This window comes from Panulirus ornatus, chromosome 67 (assembly GCF_036320965.1).
Source record: "Panulirus ornatus isolate Po-2019 chromosome 67, ASM3632096v1, whole genome shotgun sequence".
NCBI lineage: Eukaryota > Metazoa > Arthropoda > Malacostraca > Decapoda > Palinuridae > Panulirus > Panulirus ornatus.
Window position 1 is genome coordinate 19,993,585 of NC_092290.1, and position 22,844 is coordinate 20,016,428.

General features: G+C 40.8%; 1 protein-coding gene across 2 annotated transcripts in view; it reads right to left on the reverse strand.

Moving 5' to 3' along the window:
• Nucleotides 1-22,844, reverse strand: part of CenB1A (Centaurin beta 1A) — a 243,769-nt gene that overhangs the window by 19,268 nt on the left and 201,657 nt on the right. For both annotated transcript variants that reach the window (XM_071658690.1, XM_071658691.1), the window contains 6 exons: nt 15,193-15,310; nt 13,237-13,391; nt 9,075-9,217; nt 8,735-8,901; nt 7,696-7,809; nt 4,929-5,035 (listed from right to left, as the gene is read on the reverse strand). In XM_071658690.1, coding sequence (XP_071514791.1) covers nt 4,929-5,035; nt 7,696-7,809; nt 8,735-8,901; nt 9,075-9,217; nt 13,237-13,391; nt 15,193-15,310 — 804 coding nt within the window. The remainder of the gene's footprint in view (nt 1-4,928; nt 5,036-7,695; nt 7,810-8,734; nt 8,902-9,074; nt 9,218-13,236; nt 13,392-15,192; nt 15,311-22,844) is intronic.

Sequence of the window (22,844 nt, forward strand, 5' to 3'; positions counted from 1 at the left end):
GTAGTGAAAGCTATGCGGAAGATGAAAGCCGGCAAGGCAGCAGGTTTGGATGGTATTGCAGTGGAATTTATTAAAAAAGGGGGTGACTGTATTGCTGACTGGTTGGTAAGGTTATTTAATGTATGTATGAGAGGGTGAAGGCATGTACAGAGCATCAGATTGGGGAAGAGCAGTGCGGTTTCAGAAGTGGTAGAGGATGTGTGGATCAGGTGTTTGCTTTGAAGAATGTATGTGAGAAATACTTAGAAAAGCAAATGGATTTGTATGTAGCATTTATGGATCTGGAGAAGGCATATGATAGAGTTGATAGAGATGCTCTGTGGAAGGTATTAAGAATATATGGTGTGGGAGGCAAGTTGTTAGAAGCAGTGAAAAGTTTTTATCGAGGATGTAAGGCATGTGTACGTGTAGGAAGAGAGGAAAGTGATTGGTTCTCAGTGAATGTAGGTTTGCGGCAGGGGTGTGTGATGTCTCCATGGTTGTTTAATTTGTTTATGGATGGGGTTGTTAGGGAGGTAAATGCAAGAGTCCTGGAAAGAGGGGCAAGTATGAAGTCTGTTGGGGATGAGAGAGCTTGGGAAGTGAGTCAGTTGTTGTTCGCTGATGATACAGCGCTGGTGGCTGATTCATGTGAGAAACTGCAGAAGCTGGTGACTGAGTTTGGTAAAGTGTGTGGAAGAAGAAAGTTAAGAGTAAATGTGAATAAGAGCAAGGTTATTAGGTACAGTAGGGTTGAGGGTCAAGTCAATTGGGAGGTGAGTTTGAATGGAGAAAAACTGGAGGAAGTGAAGTGTTTTAGATATCTGGGAGTGGATCTGTCAGCGGATGGAACCATGGAAGCGGAAGTGGATCATAGGGTGGGGGAGGGGGCGAAAATTTTGGGAGCCTTGAAAAATGTGTGGAAGTCGAGAACATTATCTCGGAAAGCAAAAATGGGTATGTTTGAAGGAATAGTGGTTCCAACAATGTTGTATGGTTGCGAGGCGTGGGCTATGGATAGAGTTGTGCGCAGGAGGATGGATGTGCTGGAAATGAGATGTTTGAGGACAATGTGTGGTGTGAGGTGGTTTGATCGAGTAAGTAACGTAAGGGTAAGAGAGATGTGTGGAAATAAAAAGAGCGTGGTTGAGAGAGCAGAAGAGGGTGTTTTGAAATGGTTTGGGCACATGGAGAGAATGAGTGAGGAAAGATTGACCAAGAGGATATATGTGTCGGAGGTGGAGGGAACGAGGAGAAGAGGGAGACCAAATTGGAGGTGGAAAGATGGAGTGAAAAAGATTTTGTGTGATCGGGGCCTGAACATGCAGGAGGGTGAAAGGAGGGCAAGGAATAGAGTGAATTGGAGCGATGTGGTATACAGGGTTTGACGTGCTGTCAGTGGATTGAATCAAGGCATGTGAAGCGTCTGGGGTAAACCATGGAAAGCTGTGTAAGTATGTATATTTGCGTGTGTGGACATGTGTATGTACATGTGTATGGGGGGGGGTTGGGCCATTTCTTTCGTCTGTTTCCTTGCGCTACCTCGCAAACGCGGGAGACAGCGACAAAGTATAAAAAAAAAAAAAAAAAAAAAAAATGACTCATGGTGAGGTGCCTGAGGATTGGCGGAATGCGTGCATAGTGCCATTGTACAAAGGCAAAGGGGATAAGAGTGAGTGCTCAAATTACAGAGGTATAAGTTTGTTGAGTATTCCTGGTAAATTATATGGGAGGGTATTGATTGAGAGGGTGAAGGCATGTACAGAGCATCAGATTGGGGAAGAGCAGTGTGGTTTCAGAAGTGGTAGAGGATGTGTGGATCAGGTGTTTGCTTTGAAGAATGTATGTGAGAAATACTTAGAAAAGCAAATGGATTTGTATGTAGCATTTATGGATCTGGAGAAGGCATATGATAGAGTTGATAGAGATGCTCTGTGGAAGGTATTAAGAATATATGGTGTGGGAGGAAAGTTGTTAGAAGCAGTGAAAAGTTTTTATCGAGGATGTAAGGCATGTGTACGTGTAGGAAGAGAGGAAAGTGATTGGTTCTCAGTGAATGTAGGTTTGCGGCAGGGGTGTGTGATGTCTCCATGGTTGTTTAATTTGTTTATGGATGGGGTTGTTAGGGAGGTAAATGCAAGAGTTTTGGAGAGAGGGGCAAGTATGAAGTCTGTTGGGGATGAGAGAGCTTGGGAAGTAAGTCAGTTGTTGTTCGCTGATGACACAGCGCTGGTGGCTGATTCATGTGTGAAACTGCAGAAGCTGGTGACTGAGTTTGGTAAAGTGTGTGGAAGAAGAAAGTTAAGAGTAAATGTGAATAAGAGCAAGGTTATTAGGTACAGTAGGGTTGAGGGTCAAGTCAATTGGGAGGTGAGTTTGAATGGAGAAAAACTGGAGGAAGTGAAGTGTTTTAGATATCTGGGAGTGGATCTGGCAGCGGATGGAACCATGGAAGCGGAAGTGGATCATAGGGTGGGGGAGGGGGCGAAAATTCTGGGGGCCTTGAAGAATGTGTGGAAGTCGAGAACATTATCTCGGAAAGCAAAAATGGGTATGTTTGAAGGAATAGTGGTTCCAACAATGTTGTATGGTTGCGAGGCGTGGGCTATGGATAGAGTTGTGCGCAGGAGGATGGATGTGCTGGAAATGAGATGTTTGAGGACAATGTGTGGTGTGAGGTGGTTTGATCGAGTGAGTAAAGTAAGGGTAAGAGAGATGTGTGGAAATAAAAAGAGCGTGGTTGAGAGAGCAGAAGAGGGTGTTTTGAAGTGGTTTGGGCACATGGAGAGGATGAGTGAGGAAAGATTGACCAAGAGGATATATGTGTCGGAGGTGGAGGGAACAAGGAGAAGAGGGAGACCAAATTGGAGGTGGAAAGATGGAGTGAAAAAGATTTTGTGTGATCGGGGCCTGAACATGCAGGAGGGTGAAAGGAGGGCAAGGAATAGAGTGAATTGGAGCGATGTGGTATACCGGGGTTGACGTGCTGTCAGTGGATTGAATCAAGGCATGGAAAGCTGTGTAGGTATGTATATTTGCGTGTGTGGACGTATGTATATACATGTGTATGGGGGGGGTTGGGCCATTTCTTTCGTCTGTTTCTTTGCGCTACCTCGCAAACGCGGGAGACAGCGACAAAGTATAAAAAAAAAAAAAAAAAAAAATGTGTGTGTATGGGCATTTATGTATATGGGTATATGAGTGGATGGACCATTCTTCATCTGTTCCCTGGTGCTACCTCACTGAAACAGGAAACAGATTAAGTATAATAGAAAAAAACATACATATATGCACATGTACATGTATTCATAAGTGCTCAACTTTATCCATTCCCAACACCACCCCGTCCCACAGTAAACAGCACAAATGCATGAAAGAAAAGAAAAATGATGTTTATATTTTCATCTCCTCCCCCACACCTGATCGCCATCCCATGTCAGTGAGGTAGAGCTAGGAAATAGATGAAGAAAGGCCACATCCGCTCACACTCATTTTCTAGCTGTCATGTGTAATTCACTGAAACCACAGCTCTCTATCCGCATTCAGGCCCCACAGACCTTTCCATGGTTTACACCGGAGAAATTACATGCTCAGGTTCAGTCCACTGACTCTATAGGTAATACATTGAGGATGGGACAGTGAACTATCACTATACAGAAAAAGCTATAGGAATCCAAGTGTGAAAGATATTGGGGTTGACAGTGAGCATAACATGTTGCCAAACCCGCACATCAAGAAGCATACTGTCTGTTAGTGAATACTGGAATCACATTCTAGCACATGGATATCAAAATATCTGGTAAGCTAATCATAACCTTTAGTAGACCAAAACTGGATCATGCATCTCAAATTTAATGATCGTAACTAAAGAAGCACAAAGATCTAAGTGAAAGGGTACTTAGATGAGAAACTTTGCGAGCACCTGAATCAAGAGAGCCGAGATACAATGAGAGGTTACAAGCCTGTTCACATTGGTGATGAGAAGAGAGTGAAGTGAATCTGATAAGCCTCAAGTTTTAAAATCAATTCTATAATTTTAAAAGAGGTGTAAAAGGCCACTTGACAATATAAAAAGTTCAAAAGATGGGTTGTGATGAATGAAGAAAGCTCTTCCTATATCTAAAAATCTGTAAATTGAAAAACTGCACCAGCTAGGTAAATACAAACCAATTTGTGAGATCAATAACAATACTTAACTACTTACCCTAAGATAACTTATTATCCAGCCTAAGTTTACACTCCTGGCACAGTGTTGGTCTCTTCTATCTTTCATCTGCAGGATCACTTACTCATTTGCACTGTGTATGTGAGTCAACTGATAAGCTATATAAATGTGATATACCTGATGTAAAATTTATTTATTCATTTATATATTTTGCTTTGTCGCTGTCTCCCGCGTTACCGAGGTAGCACAAGGAAACAGACGAAAGAATGGCTCAGCCCACCCACATACACATGTATATACATACACGTCCACACACGCACATATACATACCTATACATCTCAATGTATACATATATATACACACACAGACATACATATATACACATGTACATAATTCATACTGTCTGCCTTTATTCATTCCCATCGCCACCCCGCCACACATGAAATAACAACTCCCTCCCCCCCTCATGTGCATGAGGTAGTGCTAGGAAAAGACAACAAAGGCCACATTTGTTCACACTCAGTCTCTAGCTGTCATGCAATAATGCACCGAAACCACAGCTCCCTTTCCACATCAAGGCCCCACAGAGCTTTACAAAAAGCTATGACTGGCACTTTATACACAAAACAAGGATTCCTGACTTTTGATTCACCCATTTGACTATAATAGACAATAATTTCATTAGGGGTCAAACTACACCATGTAAAAAAGTAACTTTTTGTGTAGACAGCAATTAGTGAACACACAACAAAAAGCCAAAATAACAAACACAGATATACTCACAGTGTTACCACATCTGGTTCACTACTTTCAAGTGCCAAATCAATGGCTTTATGACCATCTTTGTCAGTTAAGTTCAGGTCAACCCGATGCTTCAGAAATAGGCACACCTGAAACGAAAAGGTTCATTTTAAAAATATGCATTGTACAAGAATAAACCATATCCAGTTTCAAGAATTACTTTATTTATCTATTCATTTTGCTTTGTCGCTGTTTCCTGCATTAGCGAGGTAGCGCAAGGAAACAGACGAAAGAATGGCCCAACCCACCCACGTACACATGTATATACATACACGTCCACACACGCAAATATACATACCTATACGTCTCAACATATACATACATATATATGGAAGGAACGAGGAGAAGTGGGAGACCAAATTGGAGGTGGAAAGATGGAGTGAAAAAGATTTTGAGTGATTGGGGCCTGAGCATGCAGGAGGGTGAAAGGCGTGCAAGGAATAGAGTGAATTGGAACGATGTGGTATACCGGGATTGACGTGCTGTCAATGGATTGAACCAGGGCATGTGAAGCGTCTGGGGTAAACCATGGAAAGTTCTGTGGGGCCTGGATGTGGAAAGGGAGCTGTGGTTTCGGTGCATTATTACATTCAAAATCTTTTTCACTCCATCTTTCCACCTCCAATTTGGTCTTCCACTTCTCCTCGTTCCCTCCACCTCTGACACACATATCCTCTTGGTCAATCTTTGCTCACTCATTCTCTCCATGTCACCAAACCATTTCAAAACACCCTCTTCTCCTCTCTCAACCACACTCTTTTTATTACCACGCATCTCTCTTACCCTTTCATTACTTACTCGATCAAACCACCTCACACCACATATTGTCCTCAAACATCTCATTTCCAGCACATCTACCCTCCTCTGCACAACTCTATCCATAGCCCACGTCTCGCAACCATATAACATTGTTGGAACCACTATTCCTTCAAACATACCCATTTTTGCTTTCCAAGATAATGTTCTCGACTTCCACACATTCTTTAACGCTCCCAGAACTTTCACCCCCTCCCCCACCCCATGATTCACTTCCACGGTTCCATCCGCTGCCAAATCCACTCCCAGATATCTAAAACACTTCACTTCCTCCAGCTTTTCTCCATTCAAACTTACCTCCCAACTGACTTGACCCTCACCCCTACTGTTCCCCCCCAAAGTCACACTCAGTCTCTAGCTGTCATGTGTAATGCACCAAAACCACAGCTCCCTTTCCATGCCCAGACCCCACAAAACTTTCCATGGTTTACCTGAGACGCTTCACATGCCCTGGTTCAGTCCATTGACACCATGTCGACCCTGGTATACCACTGTTCCAAATCACTCTACTCCTTGCACACCTTTCACCCCGATTGCTCAAAATCTTTTTCACTTCATCTTTCCACCTCCAATTTGGTCTCCCACTTCTCATTCCCTCCACCTTTGACACATATATCCTCTTTGTCAATCTTTCCTTACTCATTTTATGCATGTGACCAAACCATTTCAATACACCCTCTTCTGTTCTCTCAACCACACACTTTATATCAACACACATCTCTCTTACCCTTTCATTACATACTCAATCAAACCACCTCATACCACATATTGTCCTCAAACATCTCATTTCCAGCACATCCACCCTCCTCTGCACACCCTATCTATAGCCCATGCCTCACAACCATATAACACTGTTGGAACTACTATTTCTTCAACATACCCATTTTTTGTTCTTCAAGATAATATTCTCGCTTTCCACACATTCTTCAACGCTACCAGAACCTTCGCCCCCTCCACTGCTAAGTCCACTCCCAGATATCTAAAACACTTCACTTCCTCCAGATTTTCTCCATTCAAACTTACCTCCCAATTAACTTGTCCCTTAACCCAATTGAACCTAATAACCTTGCTCTTATTCACATTTACTCTTAGCTTTCTTCTTTCACAAACTTTACCAAACCCTGTCACCAACCTCAGCAGTTTCTCACATGAATCAGCCACCAGCGCTGTATCATCAGTGAACAACAACTGACTCACTTCCCAAGCCCTCTGATCCACAAAAGACTGCACACTTGCCCCTCTTTCCAAAACTCTTGCATTCACCTCCTAACAACCCCATCCATAAACAAATTAAACAACCATGGAGACATCACGTACCCCTGCCGCAAACCGACATTCACTGGGAACCATTCACTTTCCTCTCTTCCTACTTGTACACATGCCTTACATCCTCGATAAAAACTTTTCACGGCTTCTAGCAACTTATCTCCCACACCATAAACTCTTAATACCTTCCACAGAGTGGCTCTATCAACCCTATCATATGCCTTCTCCAGATCCATAATAGCTACATACAAATCCATCTGTTTTTCTATGTATTTCTTACACACATTCTTCAAAGCAAACATCTGATCCACACATCCTCTACCACTTCTGAAAGCACACTGCTCTTCCCCAATCTGATGCTCTGTATATGCCTTTACCCCTCTCAACCAATAACCTCCCATATATTGACAGCTTTATCAGAAACATCCTTACTGATGTTCTGATTTGATTATGCTGGATATACCGTAAGAATATGTTATCCCTTGTAATTTAAGCCACTGATCTTGAGTATGATTCCTTAACAGCTCCTTACCCAGCCAATAGTTGATTCTAATACAAAGCTGAATGTAAAGCTAAGGTTTTAACAGTACTGGTTACACTGGAAAGATATCTTGTTATATGAAACCTAAGCCACTAATCTTGAAATGATTCTTCAAAAGGAATTTACCTGGCCAATATTTGACTTTAATGAAGCCAAATGTAACGGTGAGCGTCCCTCGCAGTCTTGCTCATTGGAACGGGCTCCATTTATCAAAAGGTGTTGCACAGCCATCACAGAGCCCTAGAAAAAAACTGATGTAAAATGGTTTGATGCCACACATTCACAATATAAATATGATCTTTGGTTATCCAATATCAAAGGTATTTCCTGGATTCAAACCATAAGTGTCCCTATCAAAATACTTCCTGCATGGCTAACTTTATCGCATATCAAGAGTAGTTTTAAGGGTGTATGAATAAGCAGATGCATTATATTGCACAATGAGATACTTATTCAAAAGAAAATATATGAACAGCTCTGAAAAGAGACTACTATGAATGACTGACTTAACTGCAATTTATATGGAAGGATAACTGAACCATTTTTTTCCTCATAAAAAAAAAGGTTCTAAGAATGTTAAAGTGTAAAAAATATAATGTCTAACTACTTTATTTTGTCATTTCCAGCTTTAGTGAGACTGTGCCAAGAGCAAACAAAATAAAGAACTCATTTGCTCACATCTAGTCTTTAATTGTTATCTATGATACATCAAAACAGGAGTGCATCATCCACAACCAAACCCCACAGGCTAGTTTAATGGTTTCCCAGTCCACTTTAATCCATTTCAGTACACCTTGGTCACCTTTCTCAATTGGCCTGCACTTACCACCACTACTTGCTCTTACAATGTCATTCCTTACATGAATAAACCTCCTCAAACCACATTTTGTCCTCAGGTATTTCATTTCCAACACACTCATCCTCGCATGTTCTTTTGCATTCAGTGCCCAAGACTCACACCCATAAACATTGTCAGGACTACTATACTTTCAAATATACCAATCTTTCCCAAAAGACACAAACCCCTTTTTGGTAATATTTATAAAGCTGCTGAGTTTGAAAAAAAGTAACACTATTACTAAAAGCAGCAAGGTATGCTGTCAAAGATGGCCAAGGCAACAACGATAAATTCTTCAGTGTAACAATAATGACTGATTATACAAACACTTAAAACTGCTTCATGCATTGGAGTCCTTCCACCTTCATCCGGATTATGCCAGTTCTTATTGGCACCTAATGCTAAGCTGTGGCTCATCATCGCTAGGTTATGAGCTTCACAGGCTCGGAACAATACCAAATCTGGAGTCAAGCTTGAAACTGGCTCTTCAGCAACTGTTAAGAGATAGACCTTTGTTCACAAATTCATAATTTTAAGTAAATGACATTCAAAGCAAATATCACACTTAACAATACTTCAACATTATTTCATAAGTGTCCAAGTAGCAATATAAGAAGAAAAAACACATATAAAATTTAATCTAATTCACAGTAGTTTAAGAAATTACCATGGCCACTAGGCTCATCTCCATCAGTAGAGTTGTCATCACTCACACCAGAAAGGTCTTCTGATGTCTGATTAGTTGCTGAAGGAATGTCAAGAAGCAGCAAATCACAGGAACCAGAATTACTTGCTGTTGGGCTGTCAGATCTGTAAATTGAATCTTTCTTATTATCCTCACAATGAAGTTGATGCATGACACACACCAACTTTGTTCTGTTGCAAACATCAAATATACATAAGTAGGTAAAACATTATTACTTCAGATAAATGTGGGAAAAGCTGGATAAGTTAGGTACAGCAATGAAAATGGAGCATTAACTTTTTATTACAAGTTTCTGCACTCAAATACAGACTCAAATACAGCAAGCTCAAACCACTCCTACACAGTTTCTACCTCTTAAAGTTCTCATTGTTTTTTTCATATGCCATCACCAGTTCCTGTGTTAGCGAGGTAACACCAAGAACATAAGAAAAAAGGTGACATCCACTCAATGGCAAGTGTAATGCAACAAAGCCATAGCTCCCTATCCATAACTACCAACCAGAACTTTCCATGGTTTACCCTGAACGCTTCATCGACCCAGGTATACATCCTTCCAATTCACTCTATTCCATGCAATCCTTTCACCTCCTGCATATTCAGGCCCCAATAGTTCAAACTCTTTTTCACCCATCCTTCTATCTCCCATTTGGTCTCCCCAATCTCTTTGTTCTGTCCATTTCTGACACATATATCTTCTATGTTAATCTTCCATCACTCAATTTCTTCAAATGTTATCCATAATACCTTTCCTCACTCATTCTATCCATATGTTATCCAAAATACCTTTCCAATCCTAACAAACCTCAATTCAAGCCTTAGGGCCACCTAGTCACCAGAGTATTAATCCTTTTTTTGTTTCTTCCAGGTGCTACCTAGCTAAATTGGGAAATGGAGAACAAATATGAGAGATAGAAACAAAATAACCTAAATGAACATAATCACTATCCACAGTGGATGTGTAGGCCACAGTGCAAAATCTGATTTCTTAAATGAAATGAAAACATGAATATACACTAACAGCTAAAGATTGGATGTGTGCAAATGAAACCATCACTTGTTTCTCATGCTCGAAAAACAAACTTTCAGAGTTATTTCAAGAATCTTTCCAAATGGGATGACGTTACAAAAAACCTGATCTGCAAATAATACTACAGAAATAAGTCATGTAGATGATATGAACAACAAATTACAGCATGCTTAATGTTAAAAAGGCCAAATGCTGTAAGAGTGAACTCAAAGTATAAAATATCGCAGCCTGAATTAGAATATTGTTCAAATGCGAATAAGGAAATAACCCAAAGTGAGAGGCACAGTGAAAAAGTAACTGTAAAGTGACACATGCATAATCCAAATGAAAATATTAAGATTCTAATTTCTTTTACATACTTGACTGCCATTTCATACATGAGCAAAGTAGTGCCAGGAACAGATGAAGCAAGGCCACATCCTCTCACATAATTCTCTAACCTTCATGTTGTGTAATGCACCAAAACCACACCTCCCTATCCATGTCCAGGCCCCACAAACCTTTTCAAGTACAATATGTGGTGTAAGGTGGTTTGATCAAGTAAGTACTGAAAGGTTAAGAGAGATGTGTGAAAATAAAGTGTGGTTGAGAGAGCAGAAGAGGGTGTGTTAAAATGGTTTGAACATATGAAGAGAATGAGTGAGGAATGATTGACAAAGAGGATATATGTGGAGGGAACAAGGAGAAGCAGGAGAACAAATTGGGGTGGAAGGATGGAGTGAAAAAGATTTTGAGCAATTGGAGCTTGAACTTAGGGAAGGTGAGAGGCATGCAAGGAATAGAGTGAACTGGAATGATGTGGTATACTGGGGTCTGCGTGATGTTAACAGACTGAACCAGGGAATGTGAAACATCTGGGGTAAACCATGGACAGGTCTATGGGGCCTGGATGTGGATAGGGAGCTGTGGTTTCGGTGCATTACACATGAAAGCTAGAGACTGCGATCAAGTATAAAAAAAAAAGTATCTGTCAGGCAGTGGTAGCAATCCTAAGTGGGATCTTTGTTTTCTCTTCACACCATAAGATGACAAAAGGCATATGCTGTGAACCTTCTGACCATGCTATGAGAAGCCTGACAAATATGACAACAAATATGGGGGCCTAACTTTTATCCTGGTCACCTACTTTACAATCAAAGTAGTGCTCATAGCATTTTTTGATGAGGGGTTGAAAGAATGTTTCTGCTATATGAATGTCAATTCACCACAGATGTAGCAGAAAGAATTTAGACTATTTACACAGTTTCTCAGCATTATAATGGTGGATGGGATATCAGCACAACACTTGACTACACAAAAGCACATTCTGTCAACAGAGTTGAAAAGACTGTTTACAAATTGAATTCTAGCCTGCAACTGACAGAGAACTGCTACTCAGAAGTGGGCACTGTTTGAATGTCCCAAAATTTCCAGTCTTGTTCCTGCAGGCCCCTGGTGATTCATTTCTAGGATTGTGCCTTCAGAAAGATGCTATTGCACTTCACAAACAAAGTAGCTATTTGTTAAATCACTGGTACATATACATACTGCATGTAATGATATGCAAATATGCTGGGATAAAAAGCTACCAGTGATAGAGAAATTCTGAAAACATATTTGGATTCAGCATCCAAAAATACACGAAACAAATATTTTTTTTCAAAGGGACAAAATCTTTGTTGACCAGTGTAATGACAATCTCTAGTTATTTTGCATTTATTTGGGTTGAATCTAATCAACTATGTATCTAACTAACTTTAGAGTTTATCTAGATGCCCTTGTAAATTGATGCAGTCCTCAATGTTCTTTACTTCTCTCATGATCTTGGCAGTAAGTCTTATATAGATGAAGAAGGTCCATGGTCCCAAGACTGAGCACTGCATGTGTAATGGCAATGATGATCCCTAAACCACTGCAACACCTACATCCTTAATCTCACCCACAAAATTTTTCCCATCCCTGGGAGTAGTTACCACTTTATCCTGTCTGAAGAACCAGCTACTGTCATTCCAGGAAGACAATCCATCCACCTAACCATTTCTTCTACCTAAAATAGAGCTCACTCTCTCATGGATGTGTATGAGATTTTGTTGTATGTGACCTTCTTTTCCTAAGGCCATTCTGTCTCTTACTTCAGCAGTTTTTCTTTGGAAGTAGTCATCCACAGCTCACTAAAATTTCCTGATTTCCTTTAATGAAGACTGGCAGAAATTTCCTCCCTTTCACTTCCATGGCACATCACTCTTCAACAATATGTCACACAATATTTGAAGAAGCCTGTTCAGAGTACCTGCACACTCCTTCAGTAAGTATGAAGAGATTAGATAGGGAACAGGAGCCTTAAGTGGGTCAAATCCCTTTAAAGTGTGGTTATGTCTTTTCCAGCAATTTCAATGCTTTTCAAAGCCTCTTCCCCATCCTATCTCTGATGAAGCCATGTTGTTTTGTAAAAAAAAAGAAAAAAAAGAAAAAACTTTTGAACATGTCATTTAGCCCCTAATAGATCTTTTCAATGTCCTTGATAGCTCTTACCCTCAAATCCCTCACCCTGACCAGTAGCTTTTTAAAAACAATTCATTCCTGATGAATTACTGGAAAAGTTTTCAGTTACTCCCTTTTCATCGACAAATTCTCTTAAGAATTACTCTGCTCCTCATCCTTCACTTGCAGTACCGTACCTGTCCCTTGGAAGTGCCCTTCTGATGGTGGCACTGTAAATGGACTTGTTCAACCTTCTTTCTGTTCTGTATGTGATGTTGTGCAGGTATGCTGTCTTAAAGTGCCTGCCTGTCTAATCCTTCATTATTTCCAATATTTCACCAAGAAGAAGAAGAAGAAGAAGAAGAAGAAGAAGAAGAAGAAGAAGAAGAAGAAAAGAAACTGAATCAAATAACTAAATTTGTATCACTTACTTTTGTTTCCTATCTTTCACTGCTTCTCTGCCTTAACCGACCTATCAGTCCGATTACGTAAGTTATCTCAAAAATACAGTCTCCAAAGAATGCATGCTATATATGGAAATACTGTCATATGTTACATGATAAAACATGCACAAACATTAAACTAAAAATAAAGTACACTTTATGCCCAAAGATTCTAAATACTTCTGGAACTTACACACTCTGGGTTTCAGCTTGAGATTCTTCATCATTACTATGAACTTCCTCCTTACTAAAGGGCTCTTTGGCATCTGCTTGACTTCCTTGTATAGCTTTCTTGCGATGAAGGTGTCGCCTCCTGCGAGGGATGCTCCAGGTTTTTCCTGAACCGAGCTAAAGGAACCAACAGTTACACTTTGTTTCCAAAAATAATGTGAAAATTGTAAATAACCCAAGCAAAATATGCATTATCATGCAGTTTCAAAAAGAGAGACTTCTTTCCATATTGTGGCAAAAGTTAAGGAAAAGAGCCATTTCAAAATCAAAAGAGGAAACACTGGATACCAATGAGTCAACAGATCTTAAACATTCTATAAAATGATTTATCAAACTTGTATCATTTTACTTTTGTTTTGAGTAGGAATGGATATGGCTGTCTAGGACTAGATGGCTGGATGTCAACTGGGTCAAATAAGTGGCTTAGCTATAAATTCCTACTTTGGGTTTTTGAAAATCAATTATCCTGGTTCTACATGGCTTCATTTTGCTCCCCTAGCTTTTCTCAGTAGTTGCCACTTTACTTCTAAAGCTCTAATTACTTTAGTATTATATTTCCACCTCCTCCAAAATACCTCATTACCAGACTGCTATTTGGTCAATTCTATTCCTTTTACTACAAAATCAATTGTCAGTTTGCATTAATCAATTCAAATTTTCATTTAATTTTTCTCACATTGTGCTTAATCATGCTATTAGGTATTGGCCATTCCTAGTGCCTGTGGGCCAATGGCTTTATAATGCTTCCCATATTCCAGGAACGATAGCTGATTTCTTTAAGGCCCATTCTTTTATGATACTTACATGCTTTTTCCCGCACTAGTGATGTAACCCCAACAATGAACAAAGAAAGGCCACATTCACTCATATCCATTCTCTAGCTGTGTGTAACGTATCGACACAATAGCTCCATATCCACAGATGTGATGGTTTTCCCTGGCTGTTTCATATGCTTAGGTCAGTTCACTGACAGAATATTACCCCACTACTCAAACGTATTCTATCCTGTGCACATCTTTCAACCTCCAAACACTCAAAATATTGTTCACTCATATATTGTTCACTCTATACTTTCAGAGAGAGAGAGAGAGAGAGAGAGAGAGAGAGATGGGGGTCTTAAAAGAACATTGTAAATTACCTAAAACTCCAGTACTCTGTATATGACAAAATACTTGAGAAATATTTCACTGAAAGCAATGTGAAAAAAATGTTTGCCTTAGAGCTAATCATGTAATAGTAAGCATGATTCATTAACAGACCATCAGACAGTAAGAACTACGTTACATGAGCAATGTGCTTAGGATGTTAATCTCTGACTGGCTCAACCCTGGGGCCAGTCACATGTTGGCCGAAAAATACTTTTCAAAATATTCAAGGTCTACTGATATGCTGTTATCTAATGTGACCTCCTGGGTCTGAAAGGCATAAAATTCCTTAAATAATAAAGTCAATGTTAAAAAATAAGAATAAATGTAACACAATAAAGGGATTACTTGAAGTCAGAATATTATTCATCTCTGATTATAACATCATTAAGTTTATATAATAATCAAAACTTTCTTTTTCTTTCATACTATTTGCCATCTCCCGCATTAGCGAGGTAGCATTAAGAACAGAGGACTGGACCTTTGAAGGAATATCCTCACCTGGCCCCCTTCTCTGTTCCTTCTTTTGGAAAAAAAAAAAAAAGAAAAATTGAAAGGGGAGGATTTCTAGCTCCCCACTCCCTTCCCTTTTAGTCGCCTTCTACGACACGCAGGGAATACGTGGGAAGTATTCTTTCTCCCCTATCCCCAGGGATAAATAATCAAAACTACAGGATCTTATTTTCTTAAGAAATATACTGCAATTATGAGTCTTACTATTTCAGTTAAGATTTCCTGTTTTAAAGAATAAGAAATGATAATAGAGCACCTACTTTCTCCTCAGAAGTAGAGGCTGACAAGGATGACTTGGACAATGTTTGCGAAAATGGTAATGGTTTCACAAAACGTCGCTCAACATACTTGGCCTTAATCCATTCTTCTCGAACTGACCTAAACAGTGAGAGGTACATTGTACAATACACAAAATTTAACAGTAATATCTACCTATAACCAGACAACATTCTTCTAAGTTAATGAAGGAAGACCATGTACATTGATGAGTGAGAAATATTCAAGTATCTGTTCACAAAGGTCCCACATAAGTCATTTCATGATGTTTCACTTAATTGTTCTTAATCAAATAGGGGACAGAGTTACACTAAGTTGAGATGCTACACTCCTAAGTTGCTAAAGTTGTCAGGCTGCAATGTCAAAAGTCATGATTTAGGACTGTAATTCCCCAAAGTCATAACTTCCCATTAACAAAATTAAGCCTTGTACTAATATGAAATTTGGAAAAATATACACTTAAAGAATTAAGAGAAAACTAATACCCAGGAAAGAAACATCATGGACAACTTCATTTACTCACAATCAACTTGTTCTTATGTACAATATACTGAAACCAGAGCTCCTTATCCACGAGACCCACAGACCTTTTTTGTGGTTCCCTTTACTGCTTCAACGCCCTGGTTCAGCTAATGACACCAAGTTGCTCTGTGTACAAAATATTACTCCTATTTGCTTTATCATGTGCACACTTCACACCTTCCTGTGAATTCAGGTTCTGAACCCTTTAAGCATCTTTCACTCCATCCATCCATCTTGAACTCAATCTCCCTCTGCTCCTTGTTCTCTCAACTTTTAACACGTATACCCTGTTGGTCAGCCTCTCCTTACTCATCCTCCCTATTTGACAAAACCATCTCTTCACACTCAATCACTCCTCTCTCTCTCTCTCTCTCTCTCTCTCTCTCTCTCTCTCTCTCTCTCTCTCTCTCTCTCTCTCTTATCTGATCATTCTTACTCAAACAACCCTCCTCCCACTACTTATTGTTCTCAAATATTTCATTTCCAACACATTAACCCTCTTGTATACATGCTTAACTATGGACATTCCTCAAATCCATCAAGACTACAACAAACATACCGATCTTTGCCCTTACAAACAGTTACCTTTATTTCCACACAATCCTCAATACAACCTAAACCTTAGCCCCCCCTCACCCATCATATGGCTTCCATCAGCTTCCATGGTTCCATCTTTTGCCATGTTCACTTCCAGGTATCTAAAACACTCCATTTCTTCCAGGTTCTCTCCACTCAAACTCACACCACAAGCAACTTCACTATCTCTCCCCTGCTAACCTTTATAAACTTACTTTTATTTACAATCACTCTTATATATTTCTCCTTTCACACACTCTCCCAAACTCAGGCACCCATTCCTGCTGTTTCTCACCTGAGTGAAAGTGAATGGTGAGAGTTGGGCGATTATTGGTGACTATGCACCTGGTCATGAGAAGAAAGGTCATGAGAGGCAAGTGTTTTGGGAACAGCTGAGTGAGTGTGTTAGCAGTTTTGATGCACGAGACCGGGTTATAGTGATGTATGATTCGAATGCAAAGGTGAGTAATGTGGCAGTTGAGGGAATGATTGGTGTACATGGGGTGTTCAGTGTTGTAAATGGAAATGGTGAAGAGCTTGTAGATTTGTGTGCTGAAGAAGGACTGGTGATTGGGAAAACCTGGCTTAAAAAGAGATATACATAAGAATACGTATGTAAGTAGGAGATATGGCCAGAGAGTGTTATTGGATTACGTGTTAAATGATAGGCACATGAAAGAGAAACTTTTGGGTGTTAATGTGCTGAGAGGTGCAACTGGAGGGATGTTTGGGATCATTATCTTGTGGAGGTGAAGGTGAAGATTTGTAGAGGTTTTCAAAAAAAGAAGAGAGAATGTTGGGGTGAAGAGAGTGGTCAGAGTAAGTGAGCCTGAGAAGGAGACTTGTGTGAAGAAGTACCACGAGAGGCTGAGTGCAGAATGGAAAAAGGTGAGAACAAAGGACATTAGGGGAGTGGGGGAGGAATGGGATGTATTTAGGGAAGCAGTAATGGCTTGCGCAAAAAATGCTTGTGGCATGAGAAGCATGGGAGGTGGGCAGATTAGAAATGGTAGAGTGGTGGGATGAAAAAGTAAGATTATTAGTGAAAGAGAAAAAAGAAGCATTTTTGCAGGGAAATAGTGCAAATGACTGGGAGATGTATAAAACGAAGAGGCAGGAGGTCAAGAAAAAGGTGCAAGAGGTGAAAAAGAGGGCAAATGAGAGTTGGGATGAGACATTATCATTCAATTCTAGGGAGAATAAAAAGATGTTTTGGAAGGAGGTAAATAAAGTGCGTAAGACAAGAGAACAAATGGGGACATCGGTGAAGGGGGTTAATGGGGAGGTAATAACTAGTAGTGATGATGTGAGAAGGAGGCAGAGTGAGTATTTTGAAGGTTTTTGAATGTGTCAGATGATAGAGTGGCAGATATAGGGTGTTTTGGTTGAAGTGGTGTACAAAGTGAGAGAGTTAGGGAAAATGGTTTGATAAACAGAGAAGAGGTAGTGAAAGCTTTGCGGAAGATGAAAGCCGGCAAGGCGGCAAGTTTGGATAGTACTGCAGTGGAATTTATTGAAAAAAAAAAAAAGGGGGGTGACTGTGTTGTTGACTGGTTGGTAAGGATATTCAATGTATGCATGGACCATGGTGAAGTGCCTGAGGATTGGCAGAATGCATGCAAAGTGCCATTGTACAAAGGCAAAGAGGATAAAGTTGAGTGTTCAAATTACAGAGGTATAAGTTTGTTGAGTATTCCGGGGAAATTATATGGGAGGGTATTGATTGAGAGGGTGAATGCGAGGGTATTGATTGAGAGGGTGAACGCATGTACAGAGCATCAGATTGGGGAAGAACAGTGTGGTTTCAGAAGTGGTAGAGGATGTGTGGATCAGGTGTTTGCTTTGAAGAATGTATGTGAGAAATACTTAGAAAAACAAATGGATTTGTATGTAGCATTTATGGATCTGGAGAAGGCATATGATAGAGTTGATAGAAATGCTCTGTGGAAGGTATTAAGAGTATATGGTGAGGGAGGCAAGTTACTAGAAGCAGTGGGAAGTTTTTATTGAGGATGTTAGGCATGTGTACGAGTAGGAAGAGAGGAAAGTGATTGGTTCTCAGAGAATGTTGATTTGCGTCAGGGGAACGTGATGTCTCCATGGTTGTTTAATCTGTTTATGGATGGGGTTGTTAATGAGGTGAATGCAAGAGTTTTGGAGAGAGGGACAAGTATGCAGTCTATTGTGGATGAGAGGGCTTGGGAAGTGAGTCAGTTGTTGTTCTCTGATGATACAGCGTTGATGGCTGATTCAGGTGAGAAACTGCAGAAGCTGGTGACTGAGTTTGGTAAAGTGTGTGAAAGAAGAAAGCTGAGAGTAAATATGAATAAGAGCAAGGTTATTAGGTACAGTAGGGTTGAGGGACAAGTCAATTGGGAGGTAAGTTTGAATGGAGAAAAACTGGAGGAAGTGAAGTGTTTTAGATATCTGGGAATGGATTTGGCAGCAGATGGAACCATGGAAGCGGAAGTGAGTCACAGGGTGGGGGAGGGGGCGGAAGTTCTGGGAGCATTGAAAAATAAGTGGAAGGCGAGAACATTATCTCAGAAAGCAAAGATGGGTATGTTTGAGGGAACAGTGGTTCCAACAATGTTATATGGTTGTGAGGCGTGGGCTATAGATAGGGTTGTGCGGAAGAGGGTGGATGTGCTGGAAATGAGATGTTCGAGGACAATATGTGGTGTGAGGTGATTTGATTGAGTAAGTAATGAAAGAGTAAGAGAGATGTGTGGTAATAAAAAAAGTGTGGTTGAGAGAGCAGAAGAGGGTGTTTTGAAATGGTTTGGTTACATGGAGAGAATGAGTGAGGAAAGATTGACAAAGAGGATATTTTTGTCAGAGGTGGGGGGAACGAGGAGAAGTGGGAGACCAAATTGTAGGTGGAAGGATGGAGTGAAAAAGATTTTGAGCAATTGGTGCCTGAACATGCAGGAGGGTGAAAGGCGTGCAAGGAATAGAGTGAATTGGAACGATGTGGTTTACCAGGGTTGACATGCTGCCAATGAATTGAACCAGGGCATGTGAAGCATCTGGGTTAAACCATGGGAAGTTTTGTGGGGCCTGGATGTGGAAAGAGAGCTGTGGTTTTGACACATTATACATGACAGCTAAAGACTGAGTGTGAACAAATGTGGCATTTGTTGTCTTTTCCTAGTGCTACCTCTCAGGTGTACAAGGGGGAGGGAGTTGTCATTTTATGTGTGCCAGGGTGGCGACGGGAATGAATAAGGGCAGCAAGTATGAATTATGTACATGCATATATATGTACATGTCTGTGTGTTTTCTTATAATTATACTTTTCGCTGGCTCCCACATTAGCGAAGTAGTGCAAGGAAACAGACGAAAGGATGGCCCAACCCACCCACATACACATGTATATACATACATGTCCACACATGCACATATACATACCTATACATCTCAACGTATACTTTTACATACACGACATATACATGTATACATATGTACATAATTCATAGTCTGCCCTTATTCATTCCCATCGCCACCCGCCACACATGAAATGACAACTCCCTCCCCCCCCCCGTGCATGTGCACGAGGTAGCGCTTGGAAAAGACAACAAAGGCCACATTCGTTCACACTCAGTCTCTAGCTGTCATGTATAATGCACTGAAACCACAGCTCCCTTTCCACATCCAGGCCCCACAGAACTTTCCATGGTTTACCCCAGACGCTTCACATGCCCTGTTTCAATCCATTGACAGCACGTCGACCCCAGTATACCAAATCGTTCCAATTCACTCTATTCCTTGCACGCCTTTCACCCTCCTGCATGTTCAGGCCCCAATCAATCAAAATCTTTTTCACTTCATCTTTCCACCTCCAATTTGGTCTCCCACTTCTCGTTCCCTCCACCTCTGACACATATATCCTCTTGGTCAATCTTTCCTCACTCATTCTCTCCATGTGACCAAACCATTTCAAAACACCCTCTTCTGCTCTCTCAACCACACTCTTTCTATTACCACACATCTCTCTTACCCTTTCATTTCTTACTCGATCAAACCACCTCACACCACATATTGTCCTCAAACATCTCACTTCCAGCACATCCACCCTCTTCCACACAACCCTATCTATAGCCCATGCCTCGCAACCATATAACATTGTTGGAACTACCATTCCTTCAAACAAACCCATTTTTTGCTTTCCGAGATAATGTTCTCGACTTCTACACATTTTTCAATGCTCCCAGAAGTTTCACCCCCTCCCCCACCCTGTGATTCACTTCCACTTCCATGGTTCCATCCGCTGCCAAATCCACTCCCAGATATCTAAAACACTTCACTTCCTTTAGTTTTTCTCCATTCAAACTTACCTCCCAATTGACTTGTCCCTCAACCCTACTGTACCTAATAACCTTACTCTTATCACATTTACTCTCAGCTTTCTTGTTTCACACACTATACTAAACTCAGTCACCAATGTCTGCAGTTTCTCACCCGAATCAGCCACCAGCGCTGTATCATCAGCAAATGACAACTGACTCACTTCCCAAGCTCTCTCATCCTTAACAGACTGAATACTTGCCCCTCTTTCCAAAACTCTTGCATTCACCACCCTAACAACCCCATCCATAAACAAATCAAACAACCATGGAGATATCACGCACCCCTGCCGCAAACCAACATTCACTGAGAATGTATAGGTATATATATGTATTTTTTTTTTTTGCTGTCTCCCGCGTTTGTGAGGTAGCGCAAGGAAACAGACGAGAGAAATGGCCCAACCCACCCCCATACACATGTATATACATACGTCCACACACGCAAATATACATACCTACACAGCTTTCCATGGTTTACCCCAGACGCTTCACATACCCTGATTCAATCCACTGACAGCACGTCAACCCCGGTATACCACATCGATCCAATTCACTCTATTCCTTGCCCTCCTTTCACCCTCCTGCATGTTCAGGCCCCGATCACACAAAATCTTTTTCACTCCATCTTTCCACCTCCAATTTGGTCTCCCACTTCTCCTCATTCCCTCCACCTCCGACACATATATCCTCTTGGTCAATCTTTCCTCACTCATTCTCTCCATGTGCCCAAACCATTTCAAAACACCCTCTTCTGCTCTCTCAACCACGCTCTTTTTATTTCCACACGTCTCTCTTACCCTTACGTTACTTAATCGATCGAACCACCTCACACCACACATTGTCCTCAAACATCTCATTTCCAGCACATCCATCCTCCTGTGCACAACTCTATCCATAGCCCACGCCTCGCAACCATACGACATTGTTGGAACCACTATTCCTTCAAACATACCCATTTTTGCTTTCCGAGATAATGTTCTCGACTTCCACACATTCTTCAAGGCTCCCAGGATTTTTGACCCCTCCCCCACCCTATGATCCACTTCCGCTTCCATGGTTCCATCCGCTGCCAGATCCACTCCCAGATATCTAAAACACTTTACTTCCTCCAGTTTTTCTCCATTCAAACTTACCTCCCAATTGACTTGACCCTCAACCCTACTGTACCTAATAACCTTGCTCTTATTCACTTTCACTCTTAACTTTCTTCTTTCACACACTTTACCAAACTCAGTCACCAGCTTCTGCAGTTTCTCACATGAATCAGCCACCAGCGCTGTATCATCAGCGAACAACAACTGATTCACTTCCCAAGCTCTCTCATCTACAACAGACTTCATACTTGCCCCTCTTTCCAAAACTCTTGCATTTACCTCCCTAACAACCCCATCCATAAACAAATTAAACAACCATGGAGACATCACACACCCCTGCCGCAAACCTACATTCACTGAGAACCAATCACTCTCCTCTCTTCCTACACGTACACATGCCTTACATCCTCGATAAAAACTTTTCACTGCTTCTAACAACTTGCCTCCCACACCATATATTCTTAATACCTTCCACAGAGCATCTCTATCAACTCTATCATATGCCTTCTCCAGATCCATAAATGCTACATACAAATCCATTTGCTTTTCTAAGTATTTCTCACATACATTCTTCAAAGCAAACACCTGATCCACACATCCTCTACCACTTCTGAAACCACACCGCTCTTCCCCAATATGATGCTCTGTACATGCCTTCACCCTCTCAATCAATACCCTCCCATATAATTTACCAGGAATACTCAACAAACTTAAACCTCTGTAATTTGAACACTCACTCTTATCCCCTTTGCCTTTGTACAATGGCACTATGCACGCATTCCGCCAATCCTCAGGCACCTCACCGTGAGTCATACATACATTAAATAACCTTACCAACCAGTCAATAATACAGTCACCCCCTCTTTTAATAAATTCCACTGCAATACCATCCAAACCTGCTGCCTTGCCGGCTTTCATCTTCCGCAAAGCTTTTACTACCTCTTCTCTGTTTGCCAAATCATTTTCCCTAACCCTCTCACTTTGCACACCACCTCGACCATATATATGTATATATACATATATCTATATATTTTTTTATTTATTTTTATTTTGCTTTGTCGCTATCTCCCGCGTTAGCGAGGTAGCACAAGGAGACAG